General features: G+C 39.6%; 1 protein-coding gene across 2 annotated transcripts in view; it reads left to right on the top strand.

Moving 5' to 3' along the window:
• LOC102224032 (voltage-dependent T-type calcium channel subunit alpha-1H-like) overlaps positions 1-19,554 on the top strand; it is a 187,920-nt gene that overhangs the window by 129,598 nt on the left and 38,768 nt on the right. For both annotated transcript variants that reach the window (XM_023333476.1, XM_023333475.1), the window contains exons 16-22: positions 374-564; positions 5,617-5,898; positions 6,182-6,282; positions 6,583-6,706; positions 10,350-10,418; positions 10,585-10,769; positions 12,127-12,253. In XM_023333476.1, coding sequence (XP_023189244.1) covers positions 374-564; positions 5,617-5,898; positions 6,182-6,282; positions 6,583-6,706; positions 10,350-10,418; positions 10,585-10,769; positions 12,127-12,253 — 1,079 coding nt within the window. The remainder of the gene's footprint in view (positions 1-373; positions 565-5,616; positions 5,899-6,181; positions 6,283-6,582; positions 6,707-10,349; positions 10,419-10,584; positions 10,770-12,126; positions 12,254-19,554) is intronic.

Genomic DNA, 19,554 nt, shown 5'->3' with positions numbered 1-19,554 from the left:
CTTCAGTGTGAATCTACAATGTCAATAGTCATAAAAATAAAGGAAAGTCATTGAATTAAAAGGTGTGTCCAAACTTTTGGTCTGTACTGTATATATATATATATATAATAACTATATCTATCTATCTATCTATCTATCTATCTGTAAATTTCTTAATTGTGTGACAATTAAGAAATGGAAACTTCAAAAGCCTTAAAACTACAGAATTAGAATAAACAACCTGAATACCAGCTTGATTTTATAAAATTCAATCCATGAAATGTGACCCGTGTTGTTTGTGGATTTATGTATGTGGACAATTAATCTTTCTGTGATCTAGTTTTTGGATGTTTTCATGATAATTTTCCCTGTTTCTTTTCCTTTGTGAATGCAGAACTAAAGATCCAGGCTATGATGCTGAGCCCCAATGGTCTCCTGAACCCCAAAGCCTCCATGCCTCACCCCACTCCTCCTCCGCTGCCCATCATCACACACACTACAGCCACGCCCATCATAAACTCCAATCAGTCTCGCAGGCCAAGTGGAGTTTCCATGGAGGTCAACAGTTCGGAGCAAAGGTCGCTGGTAAGGTTGGACAAGATCATATTTAATATTTCTACACAGCAGTTCAGGTTTATTAAAACTGTACAAGAGATAATCCATTTTTAAAAAAACAAATAAAGTTCTGTTAATGTTAACATACATTTCTAAATTCTGCAATGAGTTTTTAGAAAAAACTAATTTCTTTTATTCCCCTAAAACTGTTATTTTTGTAAGTCTGGGGACATTTGAAACATTTGCCAATGTAAATATTTTGAAACCAGTCAAAGTCTTTTTGCTGGTTTTTTACTACCATCAAATATTGATTTAGTGAACCACGAAACCCTCGAGAAAGAACGGACACAATGTTCTCCTTAGTTAAATACCGCTTTTAATGGTTTGTGTCTCAGGTGAGTTCATGCACATGCCTTTTTCTAAATTCAAACCATAATTTCCAGTAAAGCTGAAATTCTTGCTGCAGATTCTTGCTCTTCTGGTCACAGAAAGATTAGCAAATATAAAGGCTGAACCCATCCTGAGTCACAGTAAACTGCATAGAGTTCAGTCTCTTTACAACTTTGTGTTTTCTGCCCTTCTAGGGTCTGGCTGTTAATCACTCAAATACAAGAAATGACTTTAACATGGATTTTTATCTACTTTGTCTGCTTAAGTAAACTTCTGACACATGTTTACGTACCATTACACCAGTGGTTCCCAACGATTTTCTGGGCCCCCCTATGGATTACAATAAAATCCATAGGGGGGGGGGGTTTATTGTCCCCCTATGGGGACAATAAAATCAACCGGGCACACACATCGTTCAACCAGACATAAACCTATACACATATTTTGTCTTCAAACTCCACTGAAGTTTATTTCACACTTCAAGTTGCAACAAAACAAACTACAAAACATCTTTACAGTGAAACACTTTTGTGTAACTGTTTTTGGGGTTTTTTTCATCCATACCGCTTTCCGCGCTCCCTCTGCAATGGCACTGCGCCCCACCCTAGGGGGCACTCCCCACACTTTAGGAACCACTGCATTACACTGCAGATAGCCTGCAGATACCCTAACCCACAGGTGTCAAACTCCAGTCCTCGAGGGCCGCTGTCCTACAGCTTTTAGATGTGCCACAGGTACAAAACACTGGAATGAAATGGCTTAATTACCTCCTCCTTGTGTAGATCAGTTCTCCCAGCCTTGCTAATGACCTAATTATTCTATTCAGGTGTGGTGCAGCAGAGGCACATCTAAAAGTTGGAGGACAGCGGCCCTTGAGGACTCGAGTTTGACACCCCTGCCCTAACCCTAAGCACAACAAATACCCTATCTGTGTCATGTCACCAAAGGGCTTTTTTTGTTGTTAAAAATTTGCCTAAGCAATGTTTAAATGATCCAAAGACATGAAGGCTAATTTTAGTGTTAATTTGGTCTAAATGTGATTTATTAAATTTAGTTTAGAAGAAGTACACTTGTTTTAACCAATATTGACAAACAAAAACAGCAGAAGCAGCTGTATGTAGCTCGGCTCATATCTGAGTGACATAATCATGCACCTTCACATGAAGGAATAAATGAGAAATGAGAAAATACAGTCTTTTTCCATGTATTGATATTATTACATCAATGTCACAACTAGAAGAAGGATTAAATGAGTTTATTACTGCTGAGTTGAGTGAATCTGTAGAGTTTCTGCTGATGCTTTCTGACAGATATTTTACATCTGATTATGAACCTGACCACTGTCAAACTAGGCAGTTTGCTTGGTCTAAACCAGTGCTTCTCAATTCTAGTCCTCAGTCCTGCTCTGCATGTTTTAGATGTGCCTCTATTCCAGAACAGCTGATTCAAATGATTGCATGACCATCAAGTGCTGCAGAAACCTGTTGATCACCCATAGATTCAATCCAGGTGTGTAGCAGAAGGGAAACATCTAAAACATGCAGGGCAGGGAGGCCTGAGGACCGGAATTGAGAAATACTGGTCTAAACCAAGATGAAATACAGTTGTTGCTTAGTGGATGTGTTGAATAATTACATTACCCAAAAATGTAACATAAACCTGAAAAATGAAAAAAAAAAAATCTAATTCTGTCCTGTTGTTTATTTCAATTTTGAAATATTTGATTTGATCTTGAAACTAAAAAACATAAAAACAAACCTCTTTATTGAATTATTATTTTTTATGTCAGGTGTATTTATGGCAATATTATATTTTCAATAATATGCATTGTCCCATTCAAATAAGAAATCAATTCAAATCAATTCATTCCATCCAGGAAACCGTGATGAAGACAAAAGGTGATAAAAACCAAATGTTTCCTCACCAGGTAAAAACTAGTTGATACACTGCCTGGCCAAAAACAAAGTCGCCACCTGGATTTAACTAAGCAAATAGGTACAAGACTCCTATTGGATAAGTACTGCATAGGCGATTATCTTTCAGCTGGCAACAAGTTATTTAACCCCAGCTGATGCAAGGAGTAACTCCTCATTTCTTAAACAACCATGGCAAAAGACACATCCTGTGGTCGTGGAAAAGACGTTAGTCTGTTTAAGAAGGGTCAAATCATTGGCATGCATCAAGCAGAGAAAACATCTAAGGAGATTGCAGAAACTAGTAGAATTGGGTTAAGAACTGGCCAATGCATCATTAAAAACTGGAAGGATGTTGGGGAAGCATCGTCTTCCAGGAAGAAATGTGGTCGGAAAAAAATCCTGAATGATCATGATCGGCGATTACTTAAACGTTTGGTCAAATCAAATCGAAGAAAAACAACAGCAGAACTCAGGAGTATGTTTAATTATGAACGCAAAAGCATTTCCACACGCACAATGCGAAGGGAACTCAAGGGGTTGGGATTGAACAGCTGTGTAGCCATAAGAAAACCTCTAATCAGTAAGGCTAACCAGAAAAAAAGGCTTCAGTTTGCTAAGGAGCATAAAGATTGGACTCTGGAGGAATGGAAGAGGGTCATGTGGTCTGATGAGTCCAGATTTTCCCTGTTCCAGAGTGATGGGCGTATCAGGGTAAGAAGAGAGGCAGGTGAAGTGATGCACCCACCATGCCTAGTGCCTACTGTACAAGCCTGTGGGGGCAGTGCTATGATCTGGGGTTGCTGCAGTTGGTCAGGTCTAGGTTCAGCAACATTGTGTGCCCAAAGAATGAGGTCAGCTGACTACCTGAATATACTGAATGACCAGGTTATTCCATCAATGGATTTTGTCTTCCCAAATGGAACGGGCATATTCCAAGATGACAATGCCAGGATTCATCGGGCTCACATTGGGAAAGAGTGGTTCAGGGAGCATGAGACATCTTTTTCATACATGGATTGGCCACCACAGAGTCCAGACCTTAACCCCATTGAGAATCTTTGGGATGTGCTGGAGAAGGCTTTGCGCAGTGGTCAGACTCTCCCATCATCAATACAAGATCTTGGTGAAAGATTAATGCAACACTGGATGGAAATAAATCTTGTGACACTGCAGAAGCTTATTGAAACAATGCCACAGCGAATGCGGGCTGTAATCAAAGCTAAAGGCGGTCCAACAAAATATTAGAGAGTGTGACCATTTTTTGGTGGCGACTTTTTTTTTGGCCAGGGAGTGTATGTATATATACACGCTAATACGCTAATAGACTGGACAAAATCATCAGGAAAGCTGGCTCTGTACTGGGACTAAGGCTGGAGTTCCCTGGAAACTGTGGTGGAGAGGAGGACACTGAAGAAGGTTCTGTCTATGATGGACAATAAACAGCACCCTCTCCACCACATAGTGGACAGACAGCGGAGCACCTTCTCACATAGGCTGCTCCAGCTCCGCTGTCGTAGGGACAGATACAGGAAATCCTTCCTGCCACATGCCATCTCACTGTACAATAAAAGCTAAATCATTGTTCTGCACTAATCAGTCCGATTTTGCACAACTGCACTATGGCACACTTGCTGTACATATATTTACATATACATATCTGCATTTTTTTTTATCTTTGCAAGGACTGCTCTTAAGTTGCTTTTATATTAACAGCATTTCATATTTTTACAATTTATAGCATTTTATATTTTATTTTATCTACAACTACTACTCAGTGGTAGTTGTTATTGTGTCTTGTCTCTATGCTGTAACTGCGAAGTAATTTCCCTGCTGGGATGAATAAAGTTCTTCTATTCACCTGCCTCTCTTCTTACCCTGATACGCCCATCACTCTAGAACAGGGTAAATCTGGACTCATCAGACCACATGACCCTCTTCCATTCCTCCAGAGTCCAATCTTTATGCTCCTTAGCAAACTGAAGCCTTTTTTTCTGGTTAGCCTTACTGATTAGAGGTTTTCTTATGGCTACACAGCTGTTCAATCCCAACCCCTTGAGTTCCCTTCGCATTGTGCGTGTGGAAATGCTTTTGCGTTCACAATTAAACATACTCCTGAGTTCTGCTGTTGTTTTTCTTTGATCTGATTTGACCAAATGTTTAAGTAATCGCCGATCATTCAAGATTTTTCTCCGACCACATTTCTTCCTGGAAGACGATGGTTCCCCACCATCCTTCCAGTTTTTAATGATGCGTTGGACAGTTCTTAACCCAATTCTAGTAGTTTCTGCAATCTCCTTAGATGTTTTCTCTGCTTGATGCATGCCAATGATTTGACCCTTCTTAAACAGACTAATGTCTTTTCTACGACCACAGGATGTGTCTTTTGCCATGGTTGTTTAAGAAATGAGGAGTTACTCATTGCATCAGCTGGGGTTAAATAACTTGTTGCCAGCTGAAAGATAATCGCCTATGCAGTACTTATCCAATAGGAGTCTTGTACCTATTTGCTTATTTAAATCCAGGTGGCGACTTTTTTTTGGCCAGGCAGTGTATATATTTTTTACCTGATCAATAGATAAAGGTCATTTCAAATATTTCAGCAGGGTTGGCTCTTTGGTATCAAATTACAAAAAAAAACTAGTGATGGTCTGAAATGTTTCTGGATAATTTGAATTTTTATCTGTATAGCCTTAGAACACTATATCCAGGAATCTATCTAGGGTAAAATGAAAATGCTGAGGGAGATATCTTCCAAGTTATTTTTCTGTCCCTGGAGACTCTGTGGGACGGCAGTGCGGAGAGCCGGCGCTCCAGTTGGACGAGCAGTGGCAGAGCTCCCAGCCTGCACCGGAGGAGCCAGTCGGGGGAGATGGAGTCCCTCCTGTCATGCTCCAGCCCCAGCAGCAGGGAGCAATCTCTGGACCAGTCGGACCACCTGCAGGTTCCCATGCTGCTCTCACCAGACTGCAATGGCACCACCTTTCACCTTCCAGAGCTGGGCTATGACAAGGCCACATCATATTTCCACAGTGATCTTGATGAGGAAGACACTGAAGAGGTGAAAGAAAAATAAGCAATTCCTTACACCAAATCAGAACATGTTAAACCACGTTTAAGCAGAAATATTGATTAAAAGTTGCATCCTGAGGTGAGTTGGGATTTTTAGCAACTTGAATATTAACATTTATTTGCAGCAAAAAACCTTTCAAGACAATGACCATTTAATGAATGTGTGCTATAAAATAACAAAACATATTCCATGTATTGGTGCATTAAGGCATGCAACCATTCTGTGACTGATGGTGTGTGTGTGTGTGTGTGTATTTGTGTGCTTTTTGCAGAGTTTATGTAAGAGGCTGAAGAAGATGCTGGAGCCATATGAACCTCTGTGGTGCAGAGAGCATGAAGAGTGGTCACTGTATCTGTTTGCTCCACAAAATGAGTAAATGAACAAAAAACAACAGAGAAAAGAAATACCGCACACACTCATGAAAACAAACATGCCACCGATAGTCTCCTGAGTAGTCTGAGTGGTTAAACTGCAGCAAGTATAAACATTCACAGTGAACTTATCAATCTTGTAGCTAACTCTTAGTAATTCAATTATCACTATTTTCAATTCAAGAAAGTGTGAGTGTACACTGTGTGTGGACACAGTGCTGTGAAAGAATTGATCCTTGTGTTTTGTGTAAAGCCTGGAGATATAGCTGATGTTGTTTTTCTTCTGATTGTCTCTCTTTAGGCTGAGGCTGTGGTGTCAGAAGGTCATAAGTCACAAGATGTTTGATCACATCATCCTGCTTTTCATTTTTCTGAACTGCATCACCGTAGCGCTAGAGAGGCCTGATATACATCCTAAGAGCATGGTAGAAAACACACACAGACACACACATTTGCACAATTAAATGTGAGTAATGTCAAAGGATCATCACAATTAACCTCAAAGTTCAACTTCCCATTAATGGCTGTAATCTACAGGTCATAGGAGCTGAGATGAATTCCACATTGTTCTGTAGTTTTTAATGACAACATTTGAGTTGTTCATTTTGCAGGGTGAACTCAACCTCAATGGTTTTATAATAATACTAATAATAATAATAATGAATTTAATTTGTAGCACACTTTTTATTGACAAAAAAAAGTGCTACATCCGTGTAATCACAGAGAATAACAGTCAAAGCATGTTTTAAAAAAATGATAAAAGTTAAAACCAATGATAAACTCATGCAGATATAGAATAGGCATGTTTAAAAAGAAAAGTCTTTAAGCTTCTTTTAAAGTGAGCCAAAGATTGTGGAGCTCTTATGGTCAGAGAGAGGTCCAGAGACGGAGGCAGCCACGCAGAATGGCCGATCTCCCATGGTCCTTCATTTAGTCTGTGAAAGGTGGAGAAAATTACTGTTCTGTGACCGTAATGAATGTGAAGATGAATATGGAACAAGAAGGCACTTCAAATAGTCTGGTGAAATTCCGTTTAAACATTGATGAGTGTAGTGGCGATTGTTTGTCAAACCAAACATCCAATAAAAGTTCCATCAGCCACTATAAGGCACTGGGGGTCCAGATTCTTCACGCAGGCCAAAGAAGTTTAATGTCCAAACTTGTTGATTATCTTGGTTGCTTTTATTTTTTCTTTTCAGCAAAAATTTACAACGTTCAAACTTTCCTTTGGTCTCCTGTCTACTTCTGTCGCTCTAATAAAAACCATAGGCCCCAAACCCAATGCCTGCTGGTCCTTTACCAGGCCCCTACACTTATAGAAAGTGGAATGACCCACCTTACTTCCTGTCTTCGAAAACAAACAAATAATAAAACAAAAGATAAATAGAATCAACAATTATTAACCTGCAAATGAACTCTGCAAATAAAACAAAAACTAGAAATTTAAGAATAAACTAACAAAATTCAAAAGGATAAAGAAATAAAGAATAACTAGCTCCAACAATGAGTAATGAGAGCAATCTTATATTTCTATAATTATAATTGTATTGATTACTGCAACAGTGTCTTCACAGGTCTGCCTAACAAATGAATCCTCCAGCTGCAGCTGATCCCAGAATGCTGCTGCTGATGTTCTCACTAAAATCAGGAAGATAGAACCCATCAACCCAGTTGTTCAGTACCGGGTTTTTAAATTTCCGCACTATAAGGCGCACCGCATTATAAGGCGCACCTTCAATGAATGGCCTATTTTAAAACTTTTTTCATATATAAGGCGCATAGAATAGACTCTACAGTAGAGGCTGGGGTTACATTATGCATCCATTAGATGGAACTGTGCTAAAAGGAATGTCAACAAAATAGTCAGATAGGTCAGTCAAACTTTATTAATAGATTACAAACCAGCGTTCTGACAACTCCGTTCATTCCTAAAATGAATAAACAGCTGTTTTATTATTTTCCCCAAGGTAAAGTAAGTGACGTGGTATTCGTTTGTGTGCGGATGAAGAGATTACGCCTTTTCATAAACCGAAAGCACCAAGAAGGACCGCCTCTAAATTCATTGATGTTAAGTTAGCATGCTAGCGCTGTTGCCTTCATTCGAATAGTGATTGTACTGACACTTCTACTTGCTGCTCTCTGCTCAACAACCCACTTTTCGAGTTTGTCCTCCAACTGTAGCCATCTCGCTTTGTTCCCTCGGAAACTCTGTTTAGTCTTCTTTACTTGGCGCAGGTCATCTGGTTGCTTCCTTAACTTCCGCACCATTGATTCGTTCATGTTAAATTCTCTCGTTGCTGCTCTATTCCCGTGTTCTGCTGCGTGACTGATTGCCTTGAGCTTAAACTCTGCGTCGTAAGCGTGTCTCTTAATAGGAGCCATTTTGGCTCTTTACACAAACACACAAATGGAAATGAAACGGCACGCTTCACGCAGACATATATCTTAGCGTGCACTGCGCGTTTCTTCTTCTACGGGGGAAAATGAAGTCGGCGGCTGCTTACCGTAGATGCGAGATCTGTTGTGGCTCAATATTGGTCCATATATAAGGCGCACCGGATTATAAGGTGCACTGTCGGCTTTTGGGAAAATTGAAGCATTTTAGGTGAGCCTTATAGTGCGGAAAATACAGTATCTTTGCAGGTCTTTAGGGGCTTGTTCAGCTCTGTATGAGTCTTTATGCATATGTATGGTTTTCACGGGTATTTACGGGTCTGCATTGGTCTGTATGGCTCTATATTGGTCTTTGCGGGTCTGTATGGGTCTGTACATGTCCCATATGGGTCAGAACCATATGGGTCTGTAAAGGTGTTTGTGGATCTTTACTGGTCTGTGTGGGCGTATGCGTGCATGTGTGTGTGTTTGTGTGCATGTCTGCGTGCGTGTTGTGGAGATTATCCTTTCTCCATTTAGATTTTAATGTATGAGGCTCAAGAAGAGTCAGTAAGTTGAATTCATGAATTCCATTTATTTTTCCTCTGTTGGAGAGAACAATTTCATTTTGCCTTGTGTGCTTCTGAAGTGCACAAGGTTTTACCACATACTGAAGATAATGGGGGGGAAAAAGACAAAATGTTTCCGTCTGCACAGACTGGGGATTACTTGATTGTAGCGGATGATCTTATTTTGAGACCAGCGATCACGTTTGTTCGCTTTTGTGTCCACTATATCGGCTATGGTAAGTAAGGTAAGGTAATTATATTTATATAGCATATTTTCAGCAATAAGGCAATTCAAAGTGCTTCACATGAATTAGAAGGAAATTAGACTTAGACTTAGACTTAGACTGACTTTATTGTCATTTTGCATGCACAGGGTGTATACAGAACGAAATTTCGTTGCATACGGCTCAGGACAGTGTTTTGAGCTTCCAATGTTGTGAGGTTATTCCAGAATAAAATAAAATACAGTATAAAATATGAATATAAATCTAAATATAAAATATAGAGTGCAGGACTGACAGTAAAATATAAGTTATTTAGCTCTGTACATGTGCAAGGTATAAAGTGGAGACCAGTTTATGAGTGCAGTCCAGTTAAGAGTTCAGCAGTCTGATGGCAAGTGGGAAAAAGCTGTTTCGGAACCTGGTGGACCTGCACCGGATGCTGCGGAACCTCTTTCCAGAGGGCAGCAGGGAGAACAGTCCATGGTGGGGGTGTGAGGGGTCACTGATGATGTTTCGGCCTCGGGACACGCAAATACAAGACACCTCGGGACACTGAGAAATACAACAAAACAACAAACCAAAAGAAGAGCAAAGAAATAATAAAACAAAAAACTATAACCCCATGTCTAAGAATAAGTAGTCTGTGATTTATAAACTGGTAGGGGTTTCTCTGGATTCTTGTTCTGATAATGTTGAGCAAAGGTAATGAGTAGTTTCGCTACATAAACTAAAGAGTTTCTCTGGATTCTAAGTTGGCCTTTCTTCAGCTCATTATGTATCTTGTTTCTGTCCAGGCTCAAAGCGAAATCTACTTTGACACATTACCTTTGAAATGTCAAATGCGTCACGCTTTGTGTCAGTGAATGCTCTCATACATGTGCCTGTGTGTGTATTTGTGACAGGAGCGAATGTTTCTCAGCGTGTCTAATTACATCTTTACCGTCATCTTTGTGGGCGAGATGATGATCAAGGTGACTATAACAGAACCCCTTTACTGCATAAGTATTTCACTCATACAACTTTTTCGCTCATAAAAAAAGTCAATTTTCCTCCTGGGTGGGGACCAGAGAAGCTTTTATGTCTCATACTTTTTTATTATTGTTTAAGTAATTCAGTTGGATTTGTGTATGTCACCAGGTTGTAGCAATGGGCCTGTACTTTGGAGAAGGTGTGTACCTGCAGAGCAGCTGGAATGTGCTGGATGGCGTACTGGTTTTTGTGTCCCTGGTGGACATTCTGGTCTCCATGGCATCAGCAGGTGGAAATCGAATCCTGGGCATGCTGCGAGTCCTTCGCTTGCTTCGCACCCTGCGGCCGCTCAGGTAGAGCGATGGAACAGTTCCTCGTGTGTCTACTACACTCACATCCTGAAGTACTTCTTCTATTTTACTACAAGCCTGTGGCAAAGTATTTGACCTTGGCAGACTTCTTTTGTTCTTGCCTTTTTTTTGTCTCACTTTAATATTTCGGCTCATCAAACACATTGAAACATCCATCCATGATAGTGTGAGTAAATACAAAACTAAGTTTTCAAATGATTGTTTAATGTATTAATAGAAAAAAGTGGTCCCTATGTGCCAAAAGGCATTTGAGATAGATGAGTGTGCCTACATCTTTGTTTTGAATGGTTTTTGACCGTTAGTTGCCAGTTAAAGGCTAAACTCGTTTGGGGCCACAACAGAAAACGTTCAGCCACTTTTTAATTTCCTCTGGGATTTAGGATCCACCAGCAGCATCTGGTCAGCTGACCTGAGGGACGACCAGGCTGCTGGCCAGATATACTGGTGCAAGGCCATTAAGAGACCTGAAAACAAATAACTTTCAAATTGATCCTGAAATAAATAGGCAGTCAGTCCAGAGATGCTATCGCTGGAGAAATGTGCTCTGGTTTCTTTGGACCTGTTAAAAATTATGCCGGTGCATTTTGGACTAGTGTAACAGTGTGACCTGGCTAATTCCTGTTAAAAAAGAGTTGAACTAATCCAACAAGGAGTTCATAAACATAGATTACTAATTCCCAGTCTCACCTAAGAAACAGAGAGATATCTTTGATGAAAAAAGGATGATTCTATAACATCCTTATAAAATCATGGGTGATAACCTTCTTGGTTATCAACCAGGAAGGTGGGTGCCTTTTCAAACACCTGAGATGCTGACAGAGTCAAGAGGTCAGTACAGAGGGAACTGGTGGGACATTTTGGACTAATTAAATCATTCGGTAATTATTCTTGCTGGAGTCCCAAAGTCTTAGATATATATTTTTTTAACTTGTTCCATACTGATATGTCATTGACTTTTCTTCTGAACAGTTCTTGAATTTCTTTAGTCCAGAGAGTGACCTGTCCTTTTTCAGATCTTATATCCTACTTCATGTTGTCTGATAGGTTTGATGTTAGTGATTTCTTAAATCAGGCAGTAACCGGGCCTGAATGTGGCTAAGGACATTGAAACCAAAACATGGGCTTAATCACAGATGACTCATGATTTGGTTGAAATAACTTTCTTCTCTTAGTCAATGAAAACATTTTAGAAATTTGCTTCCTGTATTTACTCATGCTATTTTTGCCTGATATTAGAATTAGCATATTAAAGTGACAAACAAAAGCAGAATAAATTTTTAGGAGGACAAATTTTTCTTCACAGCACTGTACACAAGTGTTGCTTTTGTGTTTTTTTCAGGGTGATAAGTCGGGCTCCAGGTTTGAAACTGGTTGTTGAGACCCTGATTACATCTCTTAGACCGATTGGGAACATTGTTCTCATCTGCTGTGCATTTTTCATCGTGTTTGGAATTCTGGGAGTGCAGGTAAATACATGTTGTTTATTCTTGTTCACCTTCTGTTTTGGATAAAACTTTGTCAAAATTACAAATGTAATAGTTTTTTATCCAAAAAGGCTGCTAGAAGAAAGATACTGTTTGAGGGGTTTAAAATAAATGAGGCACAGCTAAGAAAGGCTTCAGGTAATAAAAACTGAGACAGAAAATTGTGAGGAAATGCAAATGAGTTGCTGATTATGCAAAAGACTCTGAAGTAATTAAAAAAGCAGTGACTCTACAGAAGGATTGTGCTGAGAATGTTTTCTTTAAATTGGATTTTAACCATTTTAAGAAATCAATAATTTATCGAGTAAAGCTTTATTTCGAATTATTTCTCAAAAAATAAACTTATCACTAACATTTAATTTTTATATAAATATTATTTTAAACAAAAATAATTCAATCAATCAATCAATTTTATTTGTATAGCACAGTTCAGCAAAAAGGCAGTTAGCCCACCAACTGCTTTGAACAGTTAGCCCCGTGAAGGATATGAGGTTTTTCATGTTTACATCCTAAAATCACAAAATTAAAGTCAAAAATACATCATACAGTCACCAATTCTAGAAACTAGTATCAAACATAATATTTCGATGAGTACTATCATAAACATTATCAATGCACATCATACATATTCCTCAATGTTCCATTTATTATGATTTGTGGTGCATGGAAGCTCCTCCTTTGGTTCTGGCTCTGGATCCAGAGCAGAACAGAACCAGAAAACCTGAGAGGTCTGGAAGGTTACTACAACAACAGCAGATATTTAATATATTTGTACATATTTAATGTAATGAACTATTTTTGTTTATTTACAGGTTAAAGTAAAAGTTTTATTCTCTCTCAGTTTTCTTTTTCTTTGCTTCCTGGTGGATAAATGTTGTTTCTAATCCTTGAAGGAACCTAGATTAATAGCTTCGAGGAGTTGGAGCTGAATGTCTTTGACTTTGACTCGTTAATCATTAATTTTCCATCCAGTCTATCTGACCATTAAGCGTTTGTTCTAAAAGTGTGGAAAGTGGATGAGAGTTGGCACTTAAATCACTCTACTCAAAATTTCACAAGATTATAAAGTACTGAATTAGTTCTAGTTGTGTCTTGTTTGTCAAAACATTTATGAAATCTTTGGATCAGTAAAATGTAATGATTTCTTTACTTATTTAAAACTTTGAGATTTAACATCCTTAAAAAGAAACATTTAATGGGGTTAATTTGCTTTTGGAATTAAATGCTTTTATTGATATTCCATTTGTTAGATTGTTTCAGGCCATAGATGCTGGAAATAACTGATTTCTTCAGCATTTCTTCCACTCTGGTTTCTGCAACTTTTAAATGTGTGCTTTCTACTAAACATCTGATTCAGATAAATGAATTAAGTCAGCTTTTCATTTTGTTCAGCAGATGAGTGGTTCTGATAAATCAAGGTACACCTGGCTTGCTGAAACTACCGGCAGGACTGTGGACAGATTGACCTTGTATAACCATTTTCTAGTCACACTAGCAACTCAGATTACTTTTATACAACAGGTTATGTTCACCCATCCACACATATTCATACAATAGCAGAAGTTAACTTTAGATTCAGCTTCTTGCCCAAGGACACTTCAATAGTTGAACTCAACCTGCTTATTGCTACATAACTACTCATCCTCCTGATCCACAGCTCATGATTTAAGTTTTCTTGAAGAACCAGTACTTGGAAATACTGGGTCACTCCAATATTTTAACATATAAAGTCAAGGCAGACCAGAACTAGAACCATTACACCCGAAAGATCTGGAAGGTCAGCAACAGCAGATCTTTAATGTATTACAGTGCTAAATGTTGTGGAAAAAATTTATTTCCAAGCACTGTTAAATGAACTCACTTAGTCAGGTTTATTTGTATATTGTGCACAATACAGAGAGCTTGTAAGACAGTCAATAATGCAGAAGTTCCGAATGAAAAAGCTCCCCCAGACAGAGTCAATACATAGGTTTTATACCAGTGATAAGGAATCCAATACATGGGAAACAGTCTGGCTCCCATGCAGCTGCAGGAAAACAACTTCCAGTATTGTGTGTGTAGCCCAAATGGGTTCTTTTGGTGAGAGTTCACAAGCATTTAATATAACATGATCAGCAGATGTCAACTTATAACAATTTTCCCACCACAATATATCACCTGAATGACATTTCCAGGATTAGAGGACTAATGTCTCAGCAAGATCTAGAGAAACTCATTCATGGGTTTATCTGTAGTCATATCGATTAAGTAACAGTGTCTTCACAGGTCTGCAGCTGACCTGGAACGCTGCTGCTGATGCTCTCACTAAAACCAGAAAGATAGAGCATCACCTCTCACTACCTGTAGCTCAGAGAATAGGCTTCAACATACTGTTGTTAATTTATAAATCACTTAACGGCTTAGCACCACAATACATTAAAGACCTGCTCCAGACCTCTCAGGTCTTCTGGTTCTGCTCTGCATCCCCAGAACCAGAATCAAACATGGAGAAGCAGCAATCAGCTTCTATGCACCACAAATCTGGTACAAACGTCCAGAAAATTGCAAAACAACCAAAACACTGAGTGCCTTTAAATCTAGACTAAAAACCCACCTGTTTGGAGTTGCTTTTTAAATATAATTAATAAAATCCGATGTGTGTTGATGTCAATTGACAAAATATAATACCTAAATTGTTGACTGTGTGTTTTATGACTTCGCATTTTCGTGTTTTTATTATGTAAAGCACTATGAAATGCCTTGTTGCCTAAAGGTGCTATATAAATAAAATTTGATTGATTGATTGAGAGGAAGGGTCCTAGGATTGAACCTTGGGGTACCCCACATGAGATTTCTGTTTGCTTCAATGAGAACATATCCATTGAAACAATGAAATCTTTGTTCTTTATGTAAGATTCAAAGCAGTTGAGTACTGGATCAGAGAGTCCAACCCAACTAGAAGGTTGGGTTGGACTGAACTGGAGAGCTGAGTCCAACTCTCCAGTCTCTTGAACATGACAGTGTTCATGTCATGTTCAACAGTGCCAAAAGCTGCACTGACAGCCATCAGTGTGGCTGTGTTTTTTCCACAGATTGTATTCATGGATGTCATTGAACTCTTTGACCAGGTCAGTCTCAGTAATTTGGTGATCACAGAAACCAGACTGAAAGACATCAATGTGTTCAGTTATGGAAGGTATTTTACTATTAAAACAGTTTTGTCAATAATTTTGCTGATGAATGGAAAGTTGGAGATCAGCCGGTAATTCTGCAGTAGTTATTTATCCAGATTGTTCTTTTATATCAGTGGTTTGATAACTGCTATTTTTAAACCCTGGGGGAAAACACCTGATGAAAAAGATGAGTTTACTGTTTGAATCAGATCAGATGGAATGACAGACAGAACTTTTTTAAGGAAAGTTGTGGGTATGATATCAAGACACCAGGAAGAGGAGCTTAAGTGATTAAACCGTGCCTCATCACAGATGATCATAGAGCAAGCCACTGTTTATAAGGCCCTCCATCCATGGCTCCATCTGCTCACCAGCCGAGCTTCAACCCACCTCGGCCACTTCTCCACTTTTGTTCTTTTGGCTCCTTCAGGATTTCATCTGCTCTTTGGCCTCCACCACCAGTGTCCAGGTCGCCTCAGGAAGTCGTCTTTAATCCTCATTCTAATCAGCTCATCCAAGTTTACTGCCATTCACAGTTCCCATGTCTTCTGCCTGAGACAGAGCGCCAAATGTAACATCACAACTAGGGAATGAATGTGACATTCATTCATGTCAAATAAAACTTTCTAACTGCAACTCTTTCTTTGTGAGTCTCTTCAGGTTGAATTTTACTTTAGCTAAAAATTTACACTACTCACAAAGATTTTGAGATGTTTGGCTTTTTGGTGAAATTTATGGAAATGTTTAATGCGTCCACCACAATAATATATTGTGAAAATACAGCTTTTAAGACAAAAAATGTCATTGTCTCAGTAATGTGTCATGTGCCCATCGATTACAGCTTGACAATGTCTCATGCTGTTCAAGTTGATATTGTCTGCTGAGACATGTGGTATCCCACTTTTCTTGAAGGGCAACCCAAAGGTCACTAATATTCTGGTGTACAGAGTTACAAGCCTCACACGGCGATGCAGCAAATTCCAGAGGTTTTCTATAGGATTTAGGTCTGGAGAGAGTTCAGGCCACTAAGGTATCTTAGTCTCCAGTAGCCATTCCCTAATGATGCCACCTTGATAAAATGCAGGATTGTTGTCCATGTAGATGAAATTAGGCCTGTGTTGTTGATTCTGGGGCAGAAGGACTGAATTAATGACATTATTCAGGTTGTATGTGCTTGTCAGTGTATCATTCACAAAGGCAATGGCAGTTCTGTATTGATTAGACAAACCTGGCTACATTACACCAAAGGCTGATCTGGTGACAACAATTTGCATAGTGCTGTTCTTGACGTCTAGAACATCAGTGGCAGTGATCCTTTCTGGTCAGCATGAATCAACTTTCAGTGAACAGCACTGAGCACCACTGGTCTCTGGTCCAGTGTAAATGCTCCCTGGCCTATGGAAGACAATGATGCCTCTGTCTGGTGGTGAGGTCAGGTAACCTTGCAGGTCATGCAAGATTACCTGCAAAGGTAACCTTGCAGGTAACCCTTGAAACTGTTTACTGATGTAAACAGTTTCAAATGATCTAATGTGACACCTAGGTGCGTCTCACTTTATATATGGCTGGAGTTAATTGGCATTTATCATCTGCTTCATGATAAAACCAGCATCATTGTGGGATAAGGGTAAAGGACGTCCACTTCTATACCTCTCTGACTTTTCCAAACTCTCTGTTGCAACCTGCTGATGACGCTGACTCTAAGTTCAGTGGCCACTTCAGTCTGAGAACATCCTGCTTGAAGCCTTGTCATGGCGAGGTACTAATGCTCAAGTGTTAAGTCTTGTCTTGATGTGAACATGAGAACAACATGGTGAGGACTGTTTAAATACCTGTTCTGATGGGTCATTTATTGGTGAAGCCATGGATCATACACTTGTGAATTTTGTCCTGATGCTCCTTGTTAGAGAACAGGAAGTTGTGCACAAAGTACTAAAACATTCAACAGTTGGGCAAATTAATTCACAAGTTTAGAGAACATCACATCAAGGTTGCCTGAAAAGGTTTGAAGACAATGTAGGGTCATCCTAAAATTTTACCATGAAGCCTGGTTTCTGGATAAAAGTACAGAGCCCTTTAGGGGACATGGGGAAAAAGGTTTCTTTTGCGTTCCCTCGCAAAACTTTTGCGTTCCTTCGCAATATGCTTACTGTAATATTTGCTGGTCTATTTTGTATACAGTCATATATGTCAATTTAACATTTCAAATATATACACATTTACCCTCGGTGAAAAGAGTTTATTATTAACTGGTACAAAAAACTGATTGAAAATTGATGTATTCACTGCATGTTTATGTCTGTTTGCGCAAGGTTGAAATGGAACTGCACATGAAAATGGCCCTTTATTAACCATTCAGTGTTGGGAACTGGGATTTTTGCTCTTTGTGGGGATTTTCTGTTTGTTTGCTGCTTCCCTCGTCATCCACCAGATGGTGCCTAGAGGCTGCACTACCTGGAGGGCGTGTCTGCTGACTGGAGTCAGCGCACCTGTGATCTATGACATCATCATCTAAGTATATATGAGGAGCGGGCTGCCAGCACTTCGATGCCTGACTGTTTGCTAGTTATGGTACTCTGCACCCCTCTAAGTCAACTCTCTGACTTTCTCTGAGATTATTTCTAGTAATATTTTCCTGTTGCCTCTCTCTCAGGTGTTTCATCGTGGTGTCTTGGATTTTACCCACTGTGCAGCCCGAGTTCCTGACTTTCTGGTTTCCCCTCATGACACCGTGAATTTTCCTACTGGTTGCCCGAGTCCCTCTCCGCCTCTGCTGAAGAATCGTTGACAGTTCCTGGTTTCATGGCTGGCAGTCGGATTGCTCCTCGCCTCTCCTCTCAAGAACTCACCTGTCTGCCCTCCACCACAGCCTCTACCATCTACCTCCCAATAACTCCCTGTCTGGATCTCACACTGGAACCTGGATCATCTCAAGGACCCCTGTAAAGAGACCACAATCAAAGAGAACACAGTAATTCCCCCCTTGCGGAAACGCACCATCACACTGAGTAAGATCAGTCCATTTTTCCTCTGAAGTTCATTTGTCCGATACTTCTTCAACTCAACTCCCATTGTCTTCAGAGTACCAACGACCCCGACTTCCATCCACAGGACAAGAATCACCATCCATCCATCCATCAATCCATTTTCTTACACCCTTGTCCCTAGTGGGGTCGGGAGGTGCTGGTGCCTATCTCCAGCTAACGTTCCAGGCGAGATGCGGGGTCACTTTGGACAGGTCGCCAGTCTACCGCAGGGCAACACAAAGACAGACAGGACAAACAACCATACACACATACTCACAACTAGGGAGAATTTAGAAAGACCAATTTACCTTACAGTCATGTTTTTGGACTGTGGGAGGAAGCCAGAGAACCCGGAGAGAACCCACGCATTCACAGGGAGAACATGCAAACTCCATGCAGAAAGACTCCGGGCAAGGAATCGAACCCAGGACGACAAGAACCATACAGTTTCACATTTCATCATTGTCAAAATAGACTTTATCTGATTTCCTGTTCTCCTGATTGTGTTCTGTATGTGAGCAAAAAGATAACATGACATTCAGACTACCAACACAAAAATGACACAATCAAAACTGTCAGATGACTTATTACCCAGTGAAAATAACTCAAATAGTCCAAATAGTTTGGATATATTTTTTCCTTTCTTTCCTACTTACGAAAAGTTTCCGTTTATATCATAGTGCGTTTCTATCGTAAACAAAAAGATATAAAACTTCAGATATTAACATACATGAGAAAACCTTACAAAAACCCTATATAATTGAAGAAAGTACAATGGCCACCATAAGAATGGCTTACAGTATTCAGTTATGCCTCATGAACTGATCAGTACATTATTGTGAGAGAGTGCAAAATCTATTGCGAGAACGCAAAAGAAGAAAAAAATCCCCCATGTTCCCTGGGGGCTCCGTTTAAAAGCCTCTAGCTTTTTGTGAGTAGTATATATTCAGAAGAAATGATGCTGAATGCTCCACAGATTTATTCCTGACCTATCTGCCTTTTCTTAATGTGTGTTGTATAATAAATCTTTGAGGCTGATATTCATATGATTAAATTGGACACAGGTGGTGTTGGATTCTGGGGTTTTGGGGTTTTTTTTGTGTCT

The sequence above is a fragment of the Xiphophorus maculatus genome, chromosome 5 (genome assembly GCF_002775205.1).
Source record: "Xiphophorus maculatus strain JP 163 A chromosome 5, X_maculatus-5.0-male, whole genome shotgun sequence".
In the NCBI taxonomy this organism is placed as follows: Eukaryota; Metazoa; Chordata; class Actinopteri; order Cyprinodontiformes; family Poeciliidae; genus Xiphophorus; species Xiphophorus maculatus.
Note: the sequence above shows the minus strand (reverse complement) of the source record. Positions and strands in the feature narration are given on the sequence as shown.